Source organism: Orycteropus afer, unplaced genomic scaffold (assembly GCF_000298275.1).
Source record: "Orycteropus afer afer isolate SDZICR_OR568_19922 unplaced genomic scaffold, OryAfe1.0 scaffold00020, whole genome shotgun sequence".
Taxonomy (NCBI): domain Eukaryota; kingdom Metazoa; phylum Chordata; class Mammalia; order Tubulidentata; family Orycteropodidae; genus Orycteropus; species Orycteropus afer.
In genome coordinates, this window is record NW_006921607.1 from 6,443,621 (window position 1) to 6,470,354 (window position 26,734).

A 26,734-nucleotide genomic window follows, 5' to 3' on the forward strand; every position below is an offset into this window, starting at 1 on the left:
CTGTGGGGAGGGGAGGGCAGTCACTTCCAGGCACTAGGTCCTCCTTTCTCCATGTGGATCAGGATCCTCCTCCCACCTCCAACCCATCACAGCCCAACCGCCTCCTCAGAGGGAGAACACCCAGTGTATCCTGAAAGCTGCCTCAGCACACTGAGGAACTGTCACCTTATCTCCCTAGCAGCCCTGCGAGAGAGACCTGAGGTCCGTCCAGTGCCCAGGCAGAGCGTTTGAACCTCTGTCATGGTAACACCAAAGTTGGTTTTTGTCTTGTTTTGTTTTTCTTTTAGAATAATAGCTAAGGGGCTTTGTTCCGAATTTCTAATGGATTAGCCAAGAAACTGTTCCATGTCTTTTAGCCAATTCATAATTCTTACTGAGGGACATTATCAGCAGAAAATAAAACCAACAGCAGCTAAAGCTACATGTGATAAAATCTGTTAGTGTGATTGAAAAATTAATAGGAAGAATCATTTTGGGCCTTGTATTGTCCTGGCCTCTGCTTTCCCAGGTGCCCTGGGCTCAGCACTGTGGGGTCTGTGGCAGGACATACAGCAAGCTCCCTCTCAGTTTAGGAGGGCCGTTCTAAGTACAGGGCTGGCTCTTAAAGGCGCAAGAGGACAATTTTTTTTTAAATGGACCTTGTAAAATTAACAGATGACAGTTCTCTGTGTTCAGAGCTGCCCTCTGAAAATCAAACATGGGCCCAAAACTTCTGAGTGAATGGAATCTTTATTGTAACACTTATATGAAAGTGAATTGACTCCTGTGAAAATGATTTTAGTTAAAGGCCAGGCAGGCAGTAATTTAATCATGGTGTTAAACAAGTTGACTCAGGAATTCAATGCCGTTTTCTTGAATACTTTGTTGATGGAAATTCTAGTGTTACTGGGACTTAGGTGAGCTGTTTGTATCCACAAACTTATGTCATATTTTGCTCAGAATGCAAATAACAATCTCCAAAGGTTCCAAACAGGGACATTACAGCTCTGTTACCACCAGACTCACAGCTGGTAAGGGCAGAGTGAAGGCATCCCTGGTGGCACAGTGGGTAAGCACTCGGCTGCAAACCAGAAGGTTGGCAGTTCAAGCCTACCAGCCACTCCAGGGGAGAGAAGTGTGGCAATCTGCTTCCATAAAGATTTACAGCCTTGGCAACCCTATGGGGCAGTTCTACTTGTCCCATAGGGTTGCTATGACCGAATTGACTCGGTGGGCCACAGGTGTGTTTTGGGGGTGGGTTTCTGAGGGCAGAGTGAGGTGCTGAGCCTGTCTGTCTGACTCCAAGGCCAGTGTCTGTCCAGGTTTGACAGAAGGGGGAGATGGGAGAACTTAAGGAGAGTGGACCAGCCACCCTCTCCCCAACAGAGCTGGGGTCTGTGGAGGATCTGCCGACCAGAGGCCTGCTGAACCCTGAGAAGAGCTGAGCTCCGAGCCGTGTCAGCCCTGGGCCAAGGCTCTCTTAGGCTCCCTGCCAGCTCCACCACTGTGCCCCAGCCCACCTCGAGCCTCTTTGGGAAGACACCACGGTTAGGATGTCAGGGAAGGCAGGCTCTGGGCCACAGCCTGCCTCCACCTCGTTTACTCACCAAGACTCACTCGAGCCCAATCCAAAAAGCCCTGATCTCCTCCTGCCAAGGGAATCTCAGTTTATTTTCCTGTCGCCTCTGAGCTCAGGCCCCACCCAGCTGACCTTTGGAGGGGAAAAGGCCCAGGATGCCAAAATTCGCCACCCCAGGGGGAGGAAGCCACGTCACCAGTTCCACTAACCCTTGCCTCCCACTCCTAGGGGAGAAGGGCACCAGGATGTGGTTTCTCAGTGGGAAGATGTGACCTTTAGGTTTGGCATGAGCCATGGAGGGCCAGAGACTCTTCCTGCTACAAAAGTCCACATTCAGAGTCGCCTGGCAAGCACTTACCAGAAGCCTCCCAGGCACCAGGCCTGGCATAGCAGCCCTGGAGGTATGCAGAGCTCTGCCTTTACGCTCACAGGCACACCAGCCGGGTCGCTTGACTCTTCCTTGTGTTACCAAGCAGCCCCTCTTCTCTCAGGATAACAGAAACATCATTCTAGAAGCTTCCTACTTGAAGTTGAAACTGCAGTTAAACCTTATTTAGCTTCCAGTGTGCAAGTACTCATTAGATCTTCTTAATAACACTGAGAAAGGTAAATGTATTGTGATCATAGTTTTTCAGATGAGGGAACAGTTTGCACAGAGAAGTTAAGTAACTTTCCTGAAGTCAGACAGCTGATAAGTGGCAGAGCTGGGATTTGAACCCAGGAAGTCTTGATGCTAGGGTCCATGCTCTTTTTTTTTTAAATGCATTTTATTGAAATATAATTTATATACAGTGAAATACACAAAACTAAAGTGATATGCGTCAATGCTTTTTTTTTTCCCCCAGTGTTCCGTCTTCTCCCCTCCAACCCCTGGCAGCCAGCAAAGAAAGTTTCCCTCCATATATAAATCATCCCTTGACCCTCCACAACAACAAACTAATACTATATTTGTCTGTCTGTGATTGACTTATTTCACTCAGCATGATGTCCTCCAAGTTCATCCATATTATGCAGTGTTTTGCAGACTCTACATTAATTCTTTAGCGCTGCATAGCATTCCATTATGTGTATGTACCATAGTTTGGTCATCCTCTCTTCTGCTGTAAATCTTAGTGATAAGTCCCTTGCCAGATATGTAATTATTGGCAAATATGAATTTGTTGCTGTCATTTCGTTATGTGTTTTTTCGTGGTGTCTATTTCTTTGTTCCATATAATTTTCTATGCTGAGTTCGTTTTGTTTATGAATCATATTACCACTTCCTTCATTGCTATTGTTCTAATATTTGCTGAATATTTATGCTGCTCCTCTTTTTTGATGTGAAGTCTCATCATTTTTCTTTGAGGTTACCCTGTGATTTATAGTTTTCTTCCCAAGTTTAAAACAGTTCATTCTATCTTGTAGTTGTCTTGACTTCCCTACCATCTAGAAGTTCTGTAACGACACATTTTTCCCCCTTTTTGGTTTGTAGTTGTCCTCATTTGTCAATTGATGTCTCTGGTTCCCTGTTTACAATCTTGTAGGCTTATTTACTTTGGATACTTCCATAGCTGGGTTGTTTCTGGATTATATCATGTGTGTTAATGGTCAGTTGTTGTTGGCTGTTGTTGCTTCTCTGTCCAAAGGGCTCCCTTTAGCATCTCTGGTCACATTGGTCTGGTTTTAACAAATTGCCTTAATTTCTGCTTCTCTGGAAATTTCCTAATTTCACCATCATATTGAGGGACAGTTTTGCTGGGTACATAATTCTTGGTTGGAAATTTTTCTCTTTCAGTGTTTCATATATAGCATCCCATTGTCTTCTTGCCTGCATGGTTTCTGCTGAGAAATCTGAGTGTAATCTTATTGGTTGCCCCTTGTAGGTAACTTTTTGCTTTTCCTGTGCTGCTCTTAGGATTCTTTCTTTGTCTTTGGTTTTGGTGAATTTAATGATTATATATCTGGGTGATTTTCTTTTGGGGTCTATCCTGTTTGGGGTTCGTTGGACTTCCTGAATGGATATATTCTTATCTTTCATCATACCAGGAAAATTCTCTTCCAACAAATCTTTGACAATTTTCTCTGTGGTTTTATTTGTGTCTTCCTGTTCAGGAATTCTGATTACACATAGGTTATTCCTTTTGGTGATATCCCACATGAACCTTAGGCTTTCTTCATTTTGTTTTCATCTTTTTTCTGGTTTATCCCTTTCCAAAGAAGTGTTCAGGTATTTGCCTTCAGTCTCACCAGTTCTGCCTTCCATTGATTCAATTCTGCTCCTTTGCCCATTCAATGTCTTATCTATTTCTGAAAATTTAGCGTTAATCTTCTGGATTTCTGTCTGTAGATTTTGTATCATTTCTAATTTTTCGTTTATTTTGTCATTTTGTTCTTGTATTGTCTTTCAAAATTGTTCTAGGGTGTTGTCAGTGTTTTCCTTGATCTGTCTCTCAATTCGTTGACGGTACCTAAATACAATTCTTTTGAATTCCTCATCAGGAAGTTCCAGTGCTGTGTCTTCCTCAGGGATGTGTTTTGGGTCTGTATCCTGCTCCCTTGTTCCTGCTTTATCTTGCTTCTTTGTGTAGACTGTGATGCTCTGTTGTCTCCAAGGCATTGTGACGTTTCTGTGTTTATATTTAATTGGTGATTGTATGTTGGAGCAACTTGCCCACGATTTTTGTTTTGTTTTGTTTGTATGTTATCGACCCAAGCAGGGTACTGTGCTATGCTCCTCTATTTGCTAGTGGGCAGCACTTATACACTCACCACCTCTCTCCTTTCCTGTTGTCAGCCTCTCATATGTCCTTGCCAACCTTGGCAAACAGAGCCTATTCTTAGGTACCTGAAATCCAAATGAGAATGCTATCACTTTAAAAGCCAAAATGGCCACCTCTTATAAACATTCAAAATGGCTGCACCCTCGGTCACTTTAAATATCCAAAGTGGCAGCCGCTTGTAAACATTCAAAATGGCTGCACCCTCAGTCACTTTAAATATCCAAAATGGCTGCTGCTTACAAACAATCAAAATGGCTACGCCTTCTGGACAGCACAAAGTCAGCAGCTCAGGTTGTCTCCCTCCTTGCTGTTTTCCTTCCTAGTCATAGGCCACCAGAGCAGTTGTCCCTGCAGCCCTTGGTGACCGGGACTGATCTTTAGGTCAGTTCTCAGGAAATTCACTTGGAAATATTCAGGATGTTGGTCCTATCAGAGTAGCTGACAAGTCTACTGTCCGACCGTCTCTGTACTCACTGTTTTCGTTCAGGTTTTTCCATTAGTCGGTGCCTAATCCACTTCTGTATAGTTCCTTTCAAAGCTCAGGGCTCCAGGATTATCTTCTATGTATCTGTCAATTGGTTTTTCTGTTTTTTTGTTGAAGAGGGTCTGTGTGGCTTGTCTGCCTATTCCTCCATTTTACCAGAAGTCCCCTAGGGTCCATGCTCTTAACCATTGCACTCTGCTGGCTAGGGAAGCTAAGCACCAAGCTCTTAAGGAAGAGACGAGGTTCGGGTGAAGGACTGAGTTCCTCACGGCCCCTCTGTGCCTCCACCCATACCTTCACATGCTCCCTGACTTTGTTGTTGTTGTTTTGCCGTCGAGTCGGCCCCGACTCATAGTGACCCCTCCTTGGGTTTCCGAGGCAGTATCCCTACGGAAGTAGGATTGCCCAACCTTCCTTCCGAGGAGTGGCTGGTGGGTTTGAACCGGAGCAGTCAAGTGCCTTAGCCACTATGCTACCAGAGCTCCCTCCCTGACTTTAGACGCCCCCAAGTAGCTTGGCAGATTGCGCTGAAAGTAGCTTCCAGCCTCATCCATCCTATCTTCTGCCTCCTGCACGCTGCCTTCTGGCTCCGGAAGCCCATCACCAGTCCCATCTGTGTACCTCCCTGGCACTGTTTAGGAAGCCTCCCCTCCATTCACACTCCAGCTCCACAAGGGCAAAGGGATTGGCTTGCTGACTGGTGGGGAAATGGAGGCCCAGAGATGCTTCTTGAGTCGCATCTGTTTTCTCTAAGCCCCAGGTTCTTAGAAAGCGAGCTCCTTTTGCCCCACCTTTACTGCTGTGAGCTGGGTACCCCCCTGGCTTGCCTCAGTTTACCATCCCAGTTGGGAAGATCATTCCTGGACTTGTCTGTGCCTCCATGGTTGTTAGGAGTATGGTCTAAAGTTGTAATAATGCTTTCACACTCACACTGTGGATGAGAGCATCCTGGTGACTGAAGCTCACAGTTCTGTGTACCTGCTGTGGGCCAAGATCTCACCTGCCTGCTCTCCTGTCTTCACAGCGGCCCTTTGAAGCAGGTGGTATTTTTATCCCCACAGGCAGATGAGGAAACTGAGGCTGAGGGAGAGGAAGTGGTTCACACAGGGCCACACAGCTGGTGCATGGCAGAGCAGGGGTCAGGGCTGGGCCACCCAACCTCGGAGCTGCACAGTGCAGCCCCCTGGGGACCAGGCTGGGCCAAGAGGCCCTGATGCTCATCTTGCTCTGAAGAAGGGCCCAGAAAAGAAGGGCTCTCCTCCCTGCCAGGCCAGGCTGGCCCTGAGCAAACATGAGGGTTTACTCGTCTGGTGGCCAGGCCGGCTGAGGGTGGCCTGTCGCTGGAGAGTAGCAGTTCTCTAATTTGAGTGTGTGGTAAGTCAGGGGTGACTATCAGGCCACCTGACTAGGTCTATCTGGAAAGGGGCCCAGGAATACGCCTTCTTGCCAGGCAGCTTAAGGGGCCTCAAGGTCCAAAACAGGGTCATTGCGGCTCAGAGGGCTCTCACCACCAGACTCGCAGCGGTGAAGGTAGAGTGAGGTTCCGAGCCTGTCTGACTCCAAGGCCAGAGTCCTGTCCAGGTTTGGAAAAAGTGAGGGGGATGGGAGGAGGGAGGGCCAGCCACCTGTCCCACATGGACCTGTCTCCAGAGGGCCACACGGGGAATTCACAGGTCAGATTTTGTAATCTACTGCTCTCTCAAAAGCTGTATTTTGTGTGAACATCTGCCTGTCTCCACTTGGTGTTTCTTTGGTGGGGACGGAGTGCTTCTTCAGGAGCTCAGAGACTGATGTTCAAGTTGCAGCTCAGACGTTGGCTCCGTGTGTGACCCTGGGCAAGTCACTTCCCCTCTGAGGGCCTTCCTTGCACATCTGTAAATGAGCAGTAACACCTACCTCTTGGGGCACCCATCAGGATGCCGGGAGAGAGCCAAAGCAAATGGGGGCCTGGGTCGGGTGCTGGGGATGTGATGGCCCACGGGGGCTCTGTTTGCCAACCCGCTTCGTCTTTCCTTCCAGCCCCTTCATGAATAAGTTTTTTCCAGCCAACTTCCCAAATCGACAGTACCAGCTGCTCTTCACCCAGGGCTCTGGGGAGAACAAGGAAGGTCAGTGCTGCCCGCTCCCCCTGGGCTGGGCTTTGGGTGTCTTCCCCTCCACTCCTCTCCTGCATTGGGGGCTGCAGGAAGAGCAAGTGACAGGAAAGGCGGGGCCCGCTCTGGGATCTCATGCCCGGGCTCCAGTCCCAGCTCTGCCACTGCCTAGAAACTGGCTCTCGGAGCCTTGGGCTGCTGTTCTTTCATCTGTAAAATGGAGATGGTAGTCCAGTCCCTCCCTGACGGACTGGGGAGTAAGGGAGGCCTGGAAAGCATGCGGCACACAGCCTGGCTCTCAGCTGGCACCGGGCAGCGCTGGCCCTCGTGACTGCATGGTGTTGATCTTTAGTGTGATTACTGTCCCCTGTGAGCTCTGAAGAAAATGAAACCCATGGGGAGTTGGGGAAAGGCCAGAAGATAGAAGTGACAGTGGGTTGACCAGATGGAAGGTTTTCTCTTTCAAGTTAAAGTCTGACCTCGCAAACATACGGCTCTTGCTCCTGGTGCCTGACACGTCCTGCCTCGTCCCTAGAGAGCAGCGAGTTGGTGCCTTTCATCTTTGCGTCTCCAGTGCATCTGCGCCCAGTAAACGCTCATTAAACTTTTTTTAAGAGTCAAAGGTCGAAGCGGCCACAGCGTCTCAGCTCCAGTCTTCAGAGCCCTAAGCTCCAGCTGTCTCGTGCTGGGCTGTGCTCAGAGGGGGCCCTGGGGCCCCGCGGCCGGCCTACATGGCATGCCACATTCTAGCCAGAGGGGAAAGAGAGGCCAAAACACCTTGCCCCTTTCGCTGCAGGGAAAGCTGGCAGACATGGCATTAGCTAGTTGGCTTCTCATCCAGTTAGAAACCATCAGGGTTCTATTACCGCAGAGGAAGTAGGGAACAGAAACTGGGGACCGCCCACAGTCTGCTCCGCTGTGGAATCTGAAAGAAGTGACTTCACCAAGTGCCCCTGCGCGGCCTCCACCACCACTGGGCCGCCTTTATTTGGAGATTTGGGAACTGTCAGGAGTGGGTCTTACATCAGGATGCCTCCCTCAGGGCTTCCCACTAGAGCAGCCTCGGGGACTCCCTCCTCTGCTCCCTTCTCTTAGAGCTGCCAGCAAACGTTTGATTCCTTTGATGATAAAGTAGAAAGATTCCAGAACAAACTGAGATCTTGCTGAAGGCCTGGGCTCGGTGGCAGCAGTGACAGCTGGCACTGATTGGGTCTCTGCTGTGTGCCAGGCCCTGTGCTGAGAGCTTTGTAAGGACCATCCCAGTTACTCCCCACAGCAGCCCTGTAAGGGGGGGGGGCTGTTGTCCCCTTTTACAGATGAGGAGACGGAAGCTCAGAGAGGGAACTGCCTCCCCCAAGGTCACCCAGCTACAACAGGTGGCAGAGCTTACATTCCATCCAGGTCTGTCTGTCCCTAGAGCCTATGCACCCAGCCTCACGGACCACCTCCCACTGACCTGTGCCAGGCCCGTATCCTTTCTGGGCCTCCGTTCCCTCCTCTGGGAAGTGGGAGGCCGGAGGTGGCTCTAGCGAGCTCTCCCCATCCTAAAGCTCCCACCCATCCAGCTGGCCGAGGCTGAGCCCTGCTGCCTGGAGGCCTCTGACACCGCCCACAGCGGTGCCCTCCTCTGCCCAGGGGCTAATAGCGGGTGGGAGGCAGCCCCACCCCAGAAAGTGGACTGACCCGGCCTCTCTGCCCAGAGATCATCAATTATGAGTTTGACACCAAAGACCTGGTATGCCTGGGCCTGAGCAGCGTTGTTGGCGTCTGGTACCTGTTAAGGAAGGTGAGTAGGCCAGGCCCTGGCTGGAGGGGTTAGAGTCAGGGCAAGGAGGAGGGCGGAGGGAGCTGGCCTCACCCCCCCCCCCCTTTCTGCAGCACTGGATCGCCAACAACCTCTTTGGCCTGGCCTTCTCCCTCAACGGGGTGGAGCTCCTGCACCTGAACAATGTCTGCACAGGCTGCATCCTGCTGGGCGGGCTCTTCATCTATGACGTCTTCTGGGTGAGTCAGGATGCGATGCCCCTCGCCCTCCCCCTCCCGAGAAAGCAGTCTGATGAGCGGAACGGGCTTGGGTTCTTAGTCGGAACCCCGGAGCAGGTCCCCTCTGGGCCTGGTTGCCCTCGTCTGTGAGATGGGGCCAGAGAGCAGGTGTCACCATCCACTGAGAGCCCACCATGTGCTGGAGTGGCCCTCATGTCATCCTCACAGAGGCTCTACAAGGGGTTTACTCACTGCCGTGTCTCCTCAGCAAGCAAACAGAGAGAGAGGTTCAGATAGGGGGTAGAATGCTAATAAATAGGCCCAGCCAGGGCTGCACATGGCCTGGGGCTCACTGTGCAGGGGGGACCAAGGTCAGGCTGCCTCAGGTGGCCTCTTGTTCCCTCGAGTGGGTGGTGATGGGGTCAGAACCCTGAACAAACAGGCTGCCTGCCTTGAGCCACTTAGAAAGGCCCTTTCCAGACTCCCTCAAATGGCCCCTCTTTGTTTCCCAGAACGGGGAACCCCCATGAGGTATCCGTATGACCAAGATTGGTGGCCCCCTAACCTAGCTTCAGATCTGCCTGGAGCCCTTCCCAGTTCCCCACCCCACTCGCGGTGGGTCTCACATTGTCCCCAGAGGCAGCCATTCTTTCTCAACTGGCCCCTCACCACCCTTCAGACTCCTCTCTTTGCCTTTTAGGTATTTGGCACCAATGTGATGGTGACAGTGGCCAAGTCCTTTGAAGCACCAATAAAATGTAAGTGAGGGCTCCTACCAGGGGGACCCTCTGCCCCCATTTTAATTGGCTCGTACCCTCTGGCCTGTTTTGGTCAGTACCTCCTCCTTGGCTCTTCCACACACTTTCTCCCAGCTCTCCTGTGCCTCTACATCCTGATCTTCTCGCCACAAGCCGCCACCCTCTGTCTAGGCCAGACCTCGGGCCCCTTGGTCAGGGTGCAGTGTGGTATAAGAGGAGCTGGGGTGGGAGTCAGCACAGGGAGGGACTGTCTAACCAACCTACCAGTGATGGGGACACGGGGGCTTTCTGCTCTGAGGCCTGAAGCTCTCTTCACTGGATCCCCACCAACTGAATATCGGGCTGTCTCACACCTCTCTTGCGGCCTTGGTTTTGTTCTTCAGTTGAATCCATTGGTTATAAGTATTTAGAAACCCCAACTATAAGAGCCTTACACAAGGGGAGACTTTACTCTCTCACATGACAGCAGGCTCAGTGATAGAGTGGCTTGGAGGTAAGTTAATTAGTGCCTCAGTGGAATCACCAAGAACTAAGGCCACTTCAGTACCCTCCTCCATCATCCTCAGCATGTCAGCCTGTCCCTTAAGCTCATCCCTCATGGTCCCAAGATGGCTGCCACCACTCTTAGCACTGACTCCTCGCACGGCCATGTCCAGAGGCAGAAAGGAGAGGAGTGTTTCTCCCCAGAGCCTCCTGCAGCCCCCCTCACATCTCACTGGCCAGGATTGGATCCCACGCCCAAGTCCAAACCAGTCATCAGCAGGGAGATGGGAAAACCATGATTAGCTTAGAGTCTAAACTTTAGATAGGTCAAGAATCACCCTGTGGGATCCCTGTGCTCAAAGAGGGGGACAGATGCAGTCAGGCATAGTAGCAAGGGAAAAGAGAGGGACATTGCTAGATGGCAGTCAGTGGTGAGAGCCTGGGGCGCGTCGGCTGTGGCCAGTGGGCAGTGGGCAGTCATGGTGAAGTGGGTCTCACAGTCTAGAAATCGCTCTTTCCCGCAGTCCCCTTCACCACTACAGACAGATTTCTCCATGAGCTGGTGTGGGGCTCATGCCACAGACTGCTCCTGAATTCTGCGGTCACAGCTCAGCAACCCCAGAAGAAAGGTTTCTCCCAGCTCTGGCTTCAGTGAACCTAAAGGGCCTGGCGGGTGATGAGCTGATAGGATGGACAGGCCTGGGTCACTGCCCTCCGTAGTTGAATTAGCAATCACCAAACCAAGTATGTAAGGGAAGGACGGTTCTCCAGAGTAAAGGAACAGGATGTGGGCAAGCCAGAGCCACAGCTGTTCCCCATGTGCTCTGATGGGTAAGCCAGGGCAGTGGGATCCCAGAGCTCCCAGCCGATGGGTTGTAGAGGATGGATACGCATTTACCAGCATGCAGGCTCATTATGGGTGTTTGAGTAGGAGGGTCCAGCTTCAGCCAAGGGCTGGAAGCAGGAAAATGATGGAGGGTCCTGAAAGAGAACCCAAGGGAAAGTGTGGCTGAGTTTGGGGGGCTGGAAGGAGAGGTGGACAGAGGCCAGATTTGAGGAAAAGCAGGTCTGTCTGGCCAGGGAGCTTGGATACTTCCTGGCAGGCAGTAGTGAGCCATTAGAGACCTCCGAGTATGGAAATGACACTCCTATTCGGCCTCTGGTGCTCAGAATCCTGTTTTCTGGGCAGAAGCCCCGTTGCCTTTTACTGCTAGGTGTAACTCTCAGGGCAGTGTAGCAGAGTGGTTAAGTGCACACATGCTGAAGTCAGGCTGACTGGGCTTGAATCCCAGCTCTGCCACTTGTTGACTGTGTGGCCTTGGGGAGGAGACTTAACCTCTCTGGGCTCTGGTCTCCACATCTGTAAAATGAAGACCTTGCTCTCTGTCACTCATAGTTGAATGGTACCAGAACTGAGAGGCTAAAATGAGGAGTGTGTGAGTCACTGTGCACTGTGTGTTCAAGGAAGGAAAAAGCAGGCACGGCAAGAGCAATGGTACATTCATTAGGGAAACAAACAACTCAACTTACTGCCGTGGAGTCAATCCTGACTCCTAGCTTACCCATAACTCCCAGCGTACTTCCACTTACATCCTATTGGCTGGAATTCACTGCAAGGAATACAGGGTTATCCTGATTGGCTTAGCCTTAGATCAAGTTTGCTCCCTCACCTAGAAGGAAGGCTGCCCCAAACAATCAGAACTAGGTTAGCACAGAAGGAATGAGTAGCAGTTAGGAATGTGTGCGAATCATGTCCTGCTTACCACAGCCCTGTGGGATCAGTTCTGTTAGACCCATTTCATAGGTGAGAGGACTGAGGCACACAGCACATCAACACCCTGTGCTAAGCCTCAAGCAGAGCCTGGATTGAGGCCCAGCGGGCTCTGCAACCCCCTCGTGTCTGCCGTGCTCTGCTCACAGGGCGCTGTGCATGAAATCCGGTTATAGCTGCCTTTGGCCGTAGCTGGACACCAAGAGGGGCATTTCGCCCTGGTTTGTACCCGGACAAGCTGGCCAACAGGATTTCTGAGTAAGGGACTTTAAGCAGGGACTTAGCAGGTGTGTGGCCTTTTCCCCTCTGCAGACACAGAAGGAGCCTGTGGCCCAGGCTCCCCCTGCTTTTGAGCCAGGGCCACCATCTGTCCATTCCCTGTTGTAGAGAGGAGGAAGTCCCAGTGGATGGCAGCACTGCTTGGGGCTCTCTTAGGATAGGGTCAGTCCCATTTAACCAAAGGGTCCCATACCTATGAACAGTACGTGGTGTGAGTCATCACAGGGCATCAAATCCTGAGGCCTAAAACATATGTACCAAATGTAACTGCTCAACACAGTGCCACCGAGGAAGAGCAAGACAGAGACAGGTGCATGGGAGGTACAGACAACAAAGATGAACGCTTCAGGACACACAGTACTGTGTGGTCAGGGATGGCACACACTGATCTGCAGGTGAATAGATGGGTGGACAGGCTGAACAAAAGAAAGGAAAAACCACCCGTGGCCTGGATGACCCCAGGTTCCTGCCCACTCGGTCCAGCTGTGATCCAGGTGAAACGTTGCTCTTCAGCCTCTTGTCATCCTGTCCCCTCACCAGAAACACAAGTGTGGGTGTTTCAGGCCCGGCTGTGGGGGCTGAGAGTGGAAGTAAGGTGGGTGCCAGCTACCCTCCCTCTCCCCCCCTTGCAGTGGTGTTTCCCCAGGACCTGCTGGAGAAGGGCCTCGAAGCGGACAACTTTGCCATGCTGGGACTCGGCGATATCGTCATTCCAGGTGACCCTGCCAGGGTGGGGCCCACGGAACAAGGGGTGGGAAAGGGTGTTCCCTGGAGCAAGGGGGGCTGTCTTAAAACTGACAGCCTTTCCTTTGGCAAAAGGAGAAAGCCTGAGGCCGGGCAATCCAAAGCCCCACCACTGGGTCAACCCCAGGTTAGGTGAAAGATTCAGCTTCAACACGCTCTTACGGAGCACCAGTCCTGTACCAGGCCTTGAGCTGGGCACTGGGTGGACAGCAGTGACCAAGGCTGTGCCCATGGAGCTTCTGGTGAAATCATCAAGAGTAATGTACAGCAACAGACTAGACTGAGATACACTCTGGAGAAGAGAGTTCTGTGACTGTCGTGTAGGAATGTGACCCGTCTTGCATACACCCACATGTCCACACACTCTCTTCCCTGTTTTCACGCATGTGCTTGAGCTGCCAGAGTCCCCAGTCCCCTGTTCCCAGTGTGTGGACACGTGGGCAGCATGTGCAGGCACCCTTGTCTATACTCGGGACAGAGGTTCCTGTGTGCGTGCACCTGCACGTGCACCATGTGCACGTGAGCTGGCGTTGGGCACACGGATCTGCATGTGGAACTCATCAGGGTGCCTGTAGCTCTAGGAACTGGTGCCCCTGGCTGCAGACCTGAGACTGGGCCTACATACATCTCTGTGGGCCTGTGACCTGGCCTTGCCAAGCAGCCCAAACTGCCAGTCAGGAGTCTCGGCAGATGAGCTGCCCCTCTGAGGGTGGCTGAGGGGCTGAAACTTGGACGCCATACGTGTTCCCCTGGACCCAGAGTCTCAGAATCAGAGCACCAGAAGCACCCTGGTGCTTGCCGAAAATGAGAACCTGTGGAACAAATGAAAACCCAGCTTTCTTTCCAGTGCAGGAAGTAGTAGCACTTCTGCTGATAACCCAGGACTAGGCAGGCCCCTCTGTTTGTGAAAGGAGCTTTGGTGGCGTAATGCCTTAGGCATCTGACTGCTAACAAGAAGGTTGGCAGTTCAAACCCACCAGCCACTCCTCAGAAGGAAGACTGGGCAATCTACTTCAGTAAAGATTTACTGCCTTGGGAACCCGGTGAGAGTTGCTGTGAGTTAGAATCACCTCGATAGCAGTGGGTTTGGTTTTCTTTGTTTGTTTGTTTGTTTCTGTGTGTGAAACTTGCATTTTGTGGTAAGGGTGTAGGTGAAGCTGCTGTTGTTGTTGTTATATGCCATTGAATCGGACCGACTCATAGCAACACCTCCTTGGGTTTTCAAGGCAGTATCACTACGGTTGCCCAACCTTCCTTCCGAGGAGTGGCTGGTGGGTTTGAACCGCCAGCCTTCTGGTTAGCAGTCAAGTGCCTTAGCCACTATGCTACCAGAGCAGAAGCTGTTTAACCAATGAAGAGACTGAGGCTGGGAGCAGTGAAGATACTTCCCCAGTTCCCACACCAGTAAGCACAGAGCCAGGTCTTAGACAGGTCCAGCTGCATGCACGTTGACCACGTCTACTGGAACTGCCATTGCAGCAGAAGTCACGAGAATAATGATGACTGCAGCAGCTGCGTGTGTGTGTGCATGTGTGTGTGTGTCATGAGCACCTGTCCTGTGGCACCCATTACACTTGATGCTTTTCATACGTTGTCTTTCCTCCTCAGAGCAGCCCATGGGATAGAGGCCATTTCCATTTTACACTTGAGGAAACAGGTTCAAAGGGGTGATTAGACTTGCCGGCCCATGGCCTTGGGGGGATGGGAGAATGGCCTTGAGCCCAGGTGTTTCCAGGCCATATGGTCCCCTGAGGCAGGGAGACCTGCTCCCCAGGAGGCAGCTCCATCAGGCGGAAGGTGCTTCTGGGAAAGCGTTGGGCTCACTGCAGGGGATGCTGTACACAGGTGCCCCACAGACACTCCTCTGTCCTGCCCTTGAGGCATGCACAGGACATGTCTGCAACAGCGTCAGTGCGCGTCCCGCACTAGATAATCCATCGATAACCGCGTCTCTCAGCAGTCACAGACGTACACAGATGGAGCCTCGCACGGCCTCAGTGTTCGTCAGAGAAGAATGGGGTGCCTGGCAGCGTGTGAGGAACAGTTGTTGGAGTGAAAGTGCTGGGCAGGGCTCTGACTCCTGGATTAGTTGGAGAACAGTTGTAGGATTCGGCCACCAGGGGGCACTGAATTCCTGGCTCTGTTTCCAGAAAGGCAGCATTTGTCATTTGTCGGCCACTTTCGGCCCGTCCGGAGCTCTGGTGGCATAGTGCCTAAGGCATCTGACTGCTAACCAGAAGGCTGGTGGTTCAAACCCACCAGCCACTCCCTGGAAGGAAGGTTGGGCAATCTACTTCTGTAGTGATACTGCCTCAGAAACCCAAGGAGGGGTCGCTATGGGTCAGACCTGACTCCGTGGCAGCGGGTTCACCCCATCACTCCTGCAGGCTTCAAGTAGATTCCGACTCATAGCAAGCCTGTAGGATTTCTGAGACTGTAAACCTTTCCAAAAGGAAACTGCTTTCTCCCACAGAGCTACTGCTTTAGTCACTGGACCACCAGGGCTCCTCACATAGTCTTCACTGAGGACAAATTCATTTCCCTCTCTAAAAGTAGTCTTATGTTGTTAGTGTGGATAGTTCAGGTCTTGTGTGCCTACATCAGCTGAATGAAGCTCTGCCCCTTCACTGTCCAACCCCAGAGACCAATGAGGGCGACAGACAGCAGATAAACAGGCATGTGTGCAGCATACAGAGACCGGGCTGACTGGCTGGAAGACTTAGGTTTCTGGGGTGTTTGTGCTGGGTTTTGAAATACAGATAGGAGTGAAGTGGGTAGACAGTTAATCATCCTCTGTCCTGAGCTCCCACAAAGCCTCCTAATGGTCTCCTGACTTCTCTTCCTCTCTCCAGCCCATCTTCTGTGCTGCTGCCACAGTCTTCTTCACAGTCTGTTTAAGTTGTTCTCCCACTTAGAACTCTTCCTGTGTGTCCTCTTACTCTCAGGATAAAGAGCCAACTCCTCCCCACTGCCCATGGAACCCTGCATCTCTGGCTCTGGCTGCAGCCTTACTGGTCGCCTCAGTCCCTTCCACAGCATCCCCTGAACTGTCTTTTCTCAGGACCTTTGCATGTACTGTTCTCTCCCTAGAATTGTCACTTCCTCAAAGAAGCCCTCCTGGTTCTCATCATCTTATGCCTTCCCATGACAGGAAGCACCCTCTCACAGTTAAAACCTTACAGTTTTTCATTACTGGATGGTGTTTCTCTCTACTCTCTGCCTCCACACTGAGCTCTGTGAGAGTAGTGATTCTGCTAACTCCATATTGCCCATAGTGCCTAGTACTTAGTCCCAAACCAAAAACCAAACCCACTACTGTCGAATTGGATCGGACTCAGTGACCCCTCCCTCCTTGGGTTCCCAAGGCGGTGTCACGACGGAAGTAGATTGCTCAGTCTCCTTCTGAGGAGTAGCCGGTGGGTTTGAACTTCCAGCCAGCCTTCTGGTTAGCAGTCAGATGCCTTAGGCACTACACCACCAGAGCTCCTTGGTATTTAGTAGGCGCTCAGTAAGTATGGGGGTGGACGGACCCCGTGTGACTCAGTATCCTGCTCTGAGATGCTGGATCAATATGATCCCAACCCAAAGCAAAATCTTGGGGCCTCTCACAGAGGGTAGAGAAACAGGGTTTCTGCTGCCCCCGGTGACTGCCCCGATAGAGCACCAGCTTGGGGCCTGGTCAGCGTGTGTGTTCACCACCCGCTGCCCCGGTCCAGGCGGAGCAGCCCGCCCCCAGGCCCTCCTGAGGCACTGCCTGCCCCGCACCCACTAACTGCCACTTTCTCTGCAGGGATCTTCATCGCCCTGCTGCTGCGCTTCGACATCAGGTAAGAAGCCACCTGCACCTGGGACCTTCACCCACAGCCCCAGCGAGTCAGGGGCTTGTCCCGGGCAGGGAGTGTGCAGCAGACTTTCTGGAGCCCAGAGGAGGTACCCCAGGGAGCCAGGGGGGGGGCTCCCCCGCAGCAGCCTGAGCAGTACAGCTTTATCTGCGGTTTGCACGTTGGAGTTCTAAGGGTTCCCCCGTTTGGAGGAAAAGCCCAGGGCCAAAAAAACAAGAATCACAGGCCTAGTGTTTTCACCCCAGAAGGTCCTGGTGGCACCCATAGTCCCTTCTCACTGTGTGACCTTGGCAGGTGGCCTGACCTTTCTGGGCCTTGGGTTTCTCATCCTTAAATGAGTGGTAAACAGGAGTCCCCACCTCAGCTTACTGTGAAAATCCGGAGAGAGTGCTGAGCACAGGCTGAGCTCAGAAGCTTCTCCGGGAAACCCACTGATGTCATCGTGGTCATTACTGTCATTTTTTATCAGTCCGGGTCAGGTCACCGTGTCCCACTATCTGTGCCTTTTCCCTGCCCTCTCCTTACTCAGCCTTTGTTTAGTCTTGTCTAGAAAGTAAGCAAATACAAAGGAGAGGGAAGGGGGAGGGCAATGAGTCCTCCGCCAGTAGGCGGCGCCAGCATCTGCACTATCATGTCATGCTCCCCACACAATGAAGGCCTCACTGTGTGCTTAATTTTGAGATGGTTTATGAACACGAAATCATCTCATGCATGATAATTCCAAAAACAGTCATGAGAATGTACCAACATTATCAAAATCAGGTTTGCACATGAAACTTAATTTCCCTGCACTTGGGTACACGTGGGTTATTTATAGCGTCACTTTGGACCTCTCAGACACATGGGCTTACCTTTGGAAGGGACTGACCTGTATGTAAGTAGAGGCATGGCCGTCCTCGCCAGCTCTGAGACAATACAAAGATAAACCCACAAGAGTAGAGTCCCTACTAGGGCCACTTGCTGGGGACATGGGCTCAGTTGCCAGCATGGTAAGAAGCAGGATCTCCATCCCAACAGCCCAGGCTTACAAGGCAAGTGAGTCCTTCAGAGCTAGTTCCAGAATCTGCAACGTTCCCAAAGGCAGGCAGTTATACCCCAGCCTCCACAACAGGACAGCCCACAGTGTACTTGCAGGTCAGGGGTCAGAAGCCACCAGGGCAGGACGAGGGGGCCGGTCCACACCATTCTGCTTTCTGGGTTCTGTTCCAAGTGCCAGGGAATGGGGGGAGGGGGTCACGGAGGGAAAGTCGTCGTGGCAGTTGGGCCAGGATACATGAGATTCCTCCACCCCGAAGCTAATCTTGGGTGAACACTAGTTAGATCACCTTCAGAAAGCCACGGGCATTTTATCCATCAGTCAGTGTCTGTTTAGCACCCACGACAGGTCCTGAACCCTGCATCTACTGCACTTAAAACACAGGAACTTGGCCTTGCAGCTTCAGCAGTACCGTGTCCCCAAGTGTGACTCGCCCAGTTCACCTTGGTGGTTTGTCAGAAGGTGGTTCCTGTTGCTGGGCCTGTATGTCAGACATGTTAGAGCAGAATCTGAAAGCTTCCCAGCTGGTTTCTGTGTCTCAGCACCACCGTCCCAGGTTGGCATTTGATGTTCACAACCACCAGGGAGCTGGGCTTGTGGTTTCCCCACCTTGCAGATGGGTGAACTGAGGCCGAGCGGAGAAGAGTGGCGAGTCCAGAGACACAGCTGAGGGTAGGACCAGAGTGCACACCAACCTCTGGGCTCCTCAGTCACCCCGCGCAGCTTGACGCCCTCAGAAAGGATGTTACTCCTGCAGTCCCCACATCTAACCCTCCTTCTCCCCGCACCTTCCCTGCAGCTTGAAAAAGAACACCCACACCTACTTCTACACCAGCTTTGCGGCCTACATCTTCGGCCTGGGCCTCACCATCTTCATCATGCACATCTTTAAGCACGCCCAGGTGAGCGGGACTCCACTCAGAGCAGCAGGTCTGTCACCGCGGGGGCTAGGGACTTGCTCAGGGTTTACTTGTCACACGTGCAGGCAGTCCAGAGGTGGGCGCTGCCCCTCCGGGTCAGAGCACGTATGTCTGCAGTTCTCTTGGTCCCCACAAGGTGGCTGCCACTGCTCCAGGCAGCAGCCACCCTCACGGAAAGGAGAAGGAAGCAGCAGTCCCTGCCGTCTGACCACTGCCATCAGCAAGGCAGAAGCGGCCAGAACCATCTCTCCTGCCAGAGTCTACAGTTTGGCTTCTCAGCCCAGACAGTAGGGGCAGGTGAAGAAGAAGGGGCTTGGGGGTGGGTGTTAGACGTCTTTGCCCAGTGCCTGCCCCACCCGATGTGTGGTGGGGTTCACCAGACTGGGTGCTGAGCAGCTGTGGACTAAAGTGAAGGGTGGGAGCCGTCAGCATGTCCCGGAGAGGGGAAGACAAGGGGAAGGGGAGCAGGTGGGCAGCATTACTCTCTGCTGGAAACAGTAAGAGCTGCTGTTGGTTGAAGGGCACTGGTGGTTTGGTGGTGGAACTCTGGCCTTCCACACGAGAGACCTAGATTCGGTTCCCAGCCGGTGCGCCTAGGGCACAGCCACCACCCACCCGCAGTGGGGGCTTGGGTACGGCTGTGATGCTGAACAGGGTTCAGTGGTGCTTCCAGATTAAGACGAGGAAGAAAGGCCTGGCAACCTGTTTCTGAAAGTCAGCCAGTGAAAACCACATGGATTACAACTGCTTGATCCACAAGTAATCCTGGGCATGGCTCAGCACAGGGCAGTGTTTACTTCTGTTTGACAATGGGGTCGCCGTGAGGTCAACGCCCGAGGCAGCTAACAGTAACAGTTGTTGGTTAAGCACTTCCTAGTGCCGGGCTCCATGCTCCAGCCTTCCTGAGGGTCCCTGTGAATGGATGAGAAGCCAGAGCTCAGGTGCCACATGGCAAGTACAGGGTAAAGCCAGGACTCAAAGCAGTGTCTTCCTGAAAACCGGCCCTAGCTCTGCCATGCAGGCCAGTGGAGAAGCAGCGTGGCCCAGAGGCACAAACCAGCCAGAGCCGGAGAGCACACCCTCCGCCGGCAAGAGCTGCGTGACTCCGAGCAGGTTGCTGAACCTTGAAGGACGCTTGGTTTCTTGGTTAATGAACAGAAACAGAAAACAAGGATAGATAACAGTAGCCTTGGGGTGGTTTGAGGATTTAACGAGTTAATGTAAGTGAACTATTTAGAACTATGCCTGGCCCCATTAGCGTTAGCTGTCCTGGTCACTGGTGCTCCTGTTATGTCCCCCTCCTCCTTCCCCTCCCCCCCCCACCAGCCAGCCACCTGGGAGCTGCCTCTGAGTTTGTCACAAGAGCTGTTGTTGGTGGAGCGCCTGCTCTGTGCCCCGCCCGCCGTGCCTACCCTTTGCTCCTTAGCTCATTAGCCCTCATATCACCACCGTGACATAGGGCCTGTCATGGGGTTGTTTGCTGGTACCACTGAGTTAATTTTGGACTCCTAGCAACCCCGTGTGATGGTAGCACTGACCCAATGGGTATTTTAGGCTGCAATCTTTACAGGAGGAGTCCTGGGGGCACAGAGGTTAAGTGTTGGGCTGCTAACTAAAAGATCAACAGTTCAAACCCACCAGCTGCTCCACAGGAGAAAAATAAGGCAGGTTGCTTCTGTAAAGGTTCATAGCCTCTGAAACGCTATGGGGCAGCTCTGCTCTGTTCTGTAGGTCGCTTTGAGTCAGAAACAACTGGACAGCAGTGGGGGAAATCGGAGGGGGAGTAGACGGTCATGTCTTCTCCCACACAGGCCGCTAGGTGGGTTTAAACTGCTGACCTTCAGTTAGCAGCCAAGCACTTAACCCATTACACCACCTGGGCCTCTTACGCAGCACGCTTTTTTGCACAAAACAGTAAAAAGAGTCCCAGAGAGGGTAGGTAACTGGCCACTCAGTGTGTCACCTCATTCACCTCCGTTCCACATGGCCTCAGTGAAGAATGAGCTCCTGTCTCGGGCAGACACACTGAGGATGACATGCACTTGCTAAGGGAGTCGCAGAGTGTGGTTGGGCCTGAATAGGCAGGACCAGCTGGGAGGCCTCGAGTTCTTTGCTGCAGTTCTGAGCCCCATGTTAGATTCCAAGCCCACAGCCATTCCCCTGGTGGCCAGCAGGTGGCGGCATGCCTTCACCTAGGCTGGACTCACCAGGCTCCCTTTCCATGCTCTCTCCCATGCCAAGAAGAATGTAACCAAAGTCACCCAGAGAGCTGGTCTTTTCCTCCTGGGAAACTGTAGCCCACAGAGAGAAGAAGAGTCCCCCGGGTCACACAGCAAGTCAGCATGGGCCTTGCTGGGCCCCTGGACTCCTGACACCCAGCCCCAGGCCCTGCTTCTCCCTAGCAGCAGCCTGACCCATCTCCCCGTCATCCATGGGCACCTCCCTGAAAACACTTCTTGAGACACGGACTGGGGACCCACGGGCAGTCTGTGCCTGGGTCCCCTCCTCTCCAGGACACAGTCCCAATGCCGGTATTACCTTAGGTAAATGCCACCTCTGCTGGTGTGACCCGTAGCAATATGGAATCCAGACTTTCTGGAGCCATTGAGGCCAGATTTTCCTCCTACCCGAAAAAAACTACTACCCTGAGGCAATCTTTAAACCTTGAACCAAAACTATTTCCTGAAGTCATCTTTGAACCAAATAATTAACAAAAAATAAAAAAACTTAATGCCGTCTAGTCATTTCCGACTCAGGACCCCCATTGGGTTTCTGAGGCTGTAAATCTTTATGGTAATACATTGCCCACTCTTCCTTCCGCAGAACAGCTGGTGGGTTTGAACCACTGACCTTCCAGTTAGCTGTCAAGTGCCTTAGCCACTATGCCACCAGAGCTCCAAACCAAATAGTTTAGCTCAATTAGAAGAGAGTGTGTTAACCATCATACTCTTTTAAAGAGTTACTTATATGCGGCCAAGTTGACAACAGTAACTCAAAAGCATAGATAAGCAGCTCAGAGGGGCAGTGAGTTTGTGTTAATGATGGTGAAATGGTTTGGAAGATGTTATTGGGAAAGGTGGCACAACTTGAAGAATGTAACCAAAGTCACCGAACTGTGCATGTAGAAATTGTTGAATTGCTGTAGGTTTTGTTGTATGTAGAAACCCACCCCAAGCCAAGGGGCTAGCAGCCCCCTAGAAAGGTCCTTAGAGACGATCAGGTGTGGTCCATCATTACACATGAGAAGAGGCAGGCCCAGAGAGGGAAGCTTTAGCCAGGGTCACACAGCAAGACTAAGACAGGACAGGAAGCCAGGAGTCCTGGCCCCCAGCTCACCGCACTAAGCTGTGCTTTATTTTTTTCTCCGTTGTTCTCTTTCTAGCTTCTTAATTTGAAAGTTCATTTATTTCAAGTTTCCTGCTTCCCAGTAAACACACTTAAGGTTATAAATTTTCCTCTTGAGTTCTACTTGGACTGCACCCCACAGGCTTGAGTTTGGACCTGTGTGGTTTGTATTCTTTTTGACCAAAAGTCTAGCATGCAACACAGGCCTAACACAGTACTGGCCAGATTCCAGCTCACCACTTGAGGTGCCCTTTGTGACCTTGGGCAAGTCATTTCCCCTCTCTGAACCTCCGTGACATCATCTGTAAAACCCAGATCCTCATACTTAAGCGTGTCAGTCATACTTGGGGTGTGACACCTGGGGTGTCATGGATGATATCCATAAAGCAGTGAAGTTGCAGCACTGAGGAGGAGGAAACTAGGGGTCAGTGACAAGTGAGAAGTGAGAAGTCAAGTCAGCAGAATCTGTGGGCGGAAGAACCTGTGGCTGGAGGTGCCAGGACCACAAAGAGGCCAGCGTGGCCAGAGCAGGGCACTGTCAGCTGAGGTTGGAGGCGGCAGGGGTCAGATCTGATGTGGCCTTCAGGCCACGGGGAGCATGAGTGCCTCAGAGTGCTAAGCAGTGGAGTGATATCCATCTTTCTGGTGCTGCAGAAAGAGAATGGCTTTAGAGTCCAGCAGGCCTGGGCTGTCCCCTCCTTGCAAAGTGTCAGCTTTCCTGTACAGAAGGAGGGTGGTCACAGGGGACATGGAGATGGGGTGAAGCGCCCCTGGGAGTGCTGAGTGCAGGCCCAGCCTAGCTGCTGCTCCACAACAAGAGCTGCACCAGGAGGCTCAGCACAGGCCCAGCAGAGCCAGTGACCAGCTGGGTGACCTTAAAACAGGCCACAGCAAGTGCTCTGCACGTTGGCTGTGTCGTCTTAGAACAACATCTCCTTGGGCATTTGTTAAAAACGCAGATTTCTGGCACCGCAGACCCAGGGGAGCAAGGTCTCAGGGTATAGAGCTCAGGAAGTTGCGTGTTTTAACCTTGTATCCCAGGTGATTCCAGTGCTGCCAGCCAGACCCCTGGAACCAGGGCTCCTGGTTGAAACCCCACATGCTGCAGTTTCTTTGGGTTTCTTGCGTTCCCTCCTAGCTGGAGCAGCTCTGCTCCAGGGATCAGGAGCCCTTGGGTCAGGCCCAGCTACTGGCTTGCTCTGTGAACCTGGGCCAGTCACTCTCCCTTTGCCAAGCGGGGAGACAGCTATGCCTAGGAAAGGGTTAAGGTGATGGGGCAGGGCCCCTGCACAGTGCCCTGCCCTGTGCCTGACCCGCCTGTGTTCTCTCACAGCCTGCCCTCCTATACCTGGTTCCTGCCTGCATCGGCTTTCCTGTTCTGGTGGCACTGGCCAAGGGAGAAGTGACGGAGATGTTCAGGTAAGGCCAGTTAGGGACAGATGTTTGCATGGGCACAGGTGCACCTGCGGGCAGCTAGTGGAGTCTGCTGGGGCTGTTTGTACACGTCTCCAGAGGAACACTGTTCCCACCACCAGCCCCACCCCTTGCCCTCTCTGCCAGCACGTGGGTGCCTGGCCTGTGGGCACCGGTGCGAACCCTTCTCTGGGCTGGGAGCCAGGGGAAGGCAAGGCCTAGGGCTCTCTCGTTGGCCCTCACACCCAAGTGCCAGCTGGGTCTGGAGAAGGGGTAGCTGGCATAGCTCTCCCAGGGCTGCCTCACTGTCAGGAGCCCTGGGTTCCTAACCCAGCCCTGCTCCTCTGTGACTTCAGGTGGGTTCCTCCCCAAGCTTCAGCATTCATGTGTGAGTAGTAGGTGGAGTGTGGGGGCACCCCAGTGTGGTGGATTAGAAGTGCCCCAGATTAGAAGTCAAGTGTCAGCCCCTGTCCAGGCCCCCGCCAGCTATCGGGCCTTAGTTACCCTCTTCCCCATTCAGGGACTCAGTTTCCCTAGGTATAGGCTGCACGAGGGTCTGCCCCTGGGGCTGTGACCCACAGCCAGTTGGTTTCTCTTAGCCTTTGATGTCACTCACAGGCCCCTGCCCCATGGCCCTAGCCACACCTGCTACACCCTCGCACAGCCCCACCCCTACCCCAAGGCCTGCATGACCCAACAGGTGTTTGCTCCCTAGCACCACCAACCTCGCCTGCCAGGGACCCAGAAATAGCTGCCAACTGCAACTGCAGCTGCCCACTCGGGGGCCTTCCACCCGGCTCCACCTGCCTGGCCTCTGAGCTGTCCCTCACATACCGGCCAGGCCCTCCTGCACACCTGGGTGCCCGCAGGGGGTGGGGGGACCAGTGACTCACCCTCCCCCATTCCTGCCTCTGTCCTCCCTGCCCTGCCTGGAAGCTCTAGGCTCCCACATGTCCTAGCTTGGCAGAGCCCTGCTGCCTGGGAGGCAACTAGGGAGGGTTGAACTCTGGGGCAGGCCTAGGGGGCTCTTAGAACAGGGCTGGGACCTGACCCCCTGAGTTTGGTGTCTATTCCTCCCTCTCCTTTTTGCTCACATTCAGTCTCCTCCCACCCCGACCCGTTGGGGTGACCGCCCAGCCCTGTTGGGTCCTCATCAGGTCAAGCCGTGAGGAGCAGCAGCCTCCCCACCTCCCAGCCAGCCAGAGCCAGCGTGCTCCCTTAACCAGCCTTATGCCTGGCTTCCCGCCACATTCTACCATGTAGGCACCGACCATCACCCAAGGGGTTCTTCCTTCGGGTGAGGTGACAGAGCAGGTGGTCCCTCTCTTTCTCTGTCCATCTCCCGTCCCTGATTTTCCACCTGGTCCTTTGTTTGACTCTCTCTTTTAGTGACTTTTCCTTTTCATTGTGTGCTTATTTACTTTTAAATAGGGAACCCTGTTCCGGTGGTTCACAGTTCCTTAGCTCAGAGAGGGAGAAGCCCCCTCGTGGCCCAGCCACCCCGCAGGGGCAACCACTATTCCAGAAACACCTGTGCATTGACGAGCAGGTGTGCTCACCCAGCTGGCGGCATTCCCAGAGGATTCTGTGTCTTATGTTTCCACAGGACAGTGTGTCTTAGAGACCCTTAAGAGCACACACACACAGAGAGTACACACGCAGTGCACTGCATGTGCACACGCTACGGAATGTTCTTTTACACAGGCACGTTGTTTCTGTTTCTTCTCCACGTAACACCAGCTCCTTCCCACAAAGACTGAGCATGCAGAGAGAAAAACAGACGCACTCTTGTCTTGCACCTAGAAAAGGAGGTCTCACTCTGTCTTCTCTTCAGTCCCTCCTCCTCCATCTCTTTTTTCTGTCTGTCTCTGTCTCTCACACAGCTACGAGTCCTCGGCGGAAATCTTGCCTCATACCCCGAGGCTCACCCACTTCCCCACAGTCTCGGGCTCCCCAGCCAGCCTGGCCGACTCCATGCAGCAGAAGCTAGCGGGCCCTCGCCGCCGGCGCCCGCAGAATCCCAGCGCCATGTAATGCCCGGCAGGTGCCCACCTGCCCGCTTCCCCCTACCTGCCCCAAGGCCCAAGGTAGGGCAGCCACGCCAGCACCAGTGTGCAGGGCAGGGAGCTGTCCTGGGGGGGTGGCAGGAGATAGCTCGTTCACAATGGTCAGGCGGTCACTGCACCCCGTCGTGGGGCAGGGAGCGGAGCGATCTGGAGCCTCAGTGACCCCATCAGTGATGTGGGGCTCACAGGAGTGAGTGGACGTGGACAGCCCCTGTGCCACAGTAGTGATGACTCTTATACTCGCGTGTGTATGTACACGTGTATAACCTTGGGCAAGTCACTTTCCCCCTCCTGGGCATCTATTTCTCCATCTACAAGTGGGCACATTCCTGTCTCTCAGGTTGGTATGATGAGGAAATGGGCATATTGTCCTTGGCATGAGCTCATTTGCTGAGGAAGTGAAGCCCAGAGTCGTAGCTGAGCCAGAGTGTCCACCTTCAAGAGTGGCACCTTGCCACTTGCCAGCAGACCAGTCCCCTGCCCCCAGCCCTGGGGCTGAGCCGCACGTCGCCTGCCATGTGCCCTGGGAGGCAGCCCATCTCCCACAGCCTCCACCTGGCCATCCCTTTTCCATGCTCCAGCCAAAGGCTCAGGAAGCTTAAAATTGGTCCGCACAAGCCCAGGCCCAACCTCTCCTCCACTTGCCGCTGCCCTTGATGCCTCTTGGCACCACTGGGCACAGGGAAAGCAGATGTGCCTGTCTGAGGAGGGCAGATGGTGGGCCGTGGGTGCAGGGCTGGCATTGCTTGTGTGCCCAAGGGTTTTCCTGGGGGCGGGGAGAAGGCACAGCGATTCTTCTCTCCCACTTCTCAATGGATTGTGTGTATTGTTGTATTTTCTGACCAGCTATGAGGAATCAAATTCGAAGGATCCAGCTACAGGGACAGAATCCAAAGAAGGGGCAGAAGTGTCGAAAGGGATGGAGAAGAAAGAGAAATGATGCTGCTGGTGCCTGAACCTGCAAGGACCGGACCGGACCAGACCAGACCAACCAGGGATGGGCAAGAGGCGTGCGGGGCAGAAGGCACGGGGGAGCCCCGAGAGAGGGGAGGGGCCTCTGCGGCTCTGATCTCGCCGTTCTCCAGTCTTCCTCTGCTCCTCCCCCTCCCCTGCAGGCAAAGCCAGCCCTCAGCCCCCAGCCCCACCCTGGGCATCAGATGTTGGGTGGGGGGAAGTGGGTCTCGATTTCAGATTTTTGTA

The 26,734-nt window shown here is 53.1% G+C and overlaps 1 protein-coding gene and 1 non-coding gene across 2 annotated transcripts in view; both read left to right on the plus strand.

Annotated features, from left to right (window-relative positions):
- The window catches only part of HM13 (histocompatibility minor 13), a 46,639-nt gene extending 20,165 nt beyond the window's left edge, over positions 1-26,474 (plus strand). Inside the window, exons 4-13 of the mRNA XM_007934520.2 lie at positions 6,821-6,909; positions 8,595-8,680; positions 8,773-8,898; positions 9,578-9,635; positions 12,801-12,884; positions 16,703-16,739; positions 18,590-18,692; positions 23,389-23,474; positions 25,352-25,498; positions 26,381-26,474. Coding sequence (XP_007932711.1) covers positions 6,821-6,909; positions 8,595-8,680; positions 8,773-8,898; positions 9,578-9,635; positions 12,801-12,884; positions 16,703-16,739; positions 18,590-18,692; positions 23,389-23,474; positions 25,352-25,498; positions 26,381-26,474 — 910 coding nt within the window. The remainder of the gene's footprint in view (positions 1-6,820; positions 6,910-8,594; positions 8,681-8,772; positions 8,899-9,577; positions 9,636-12,800; positions 12,885-16,702; positions 16,740-18,589; positions 18,693-23,388; positions 23,475-25,351; positions 25,499-26,380) is intronic.
- On the plus strand, positions 485-622 carry LOC122152218. Its single transcript, XR_006164456.1, has one exon.
- Positions 26,475-26,734: the final 260 nt, after the last annotated feature.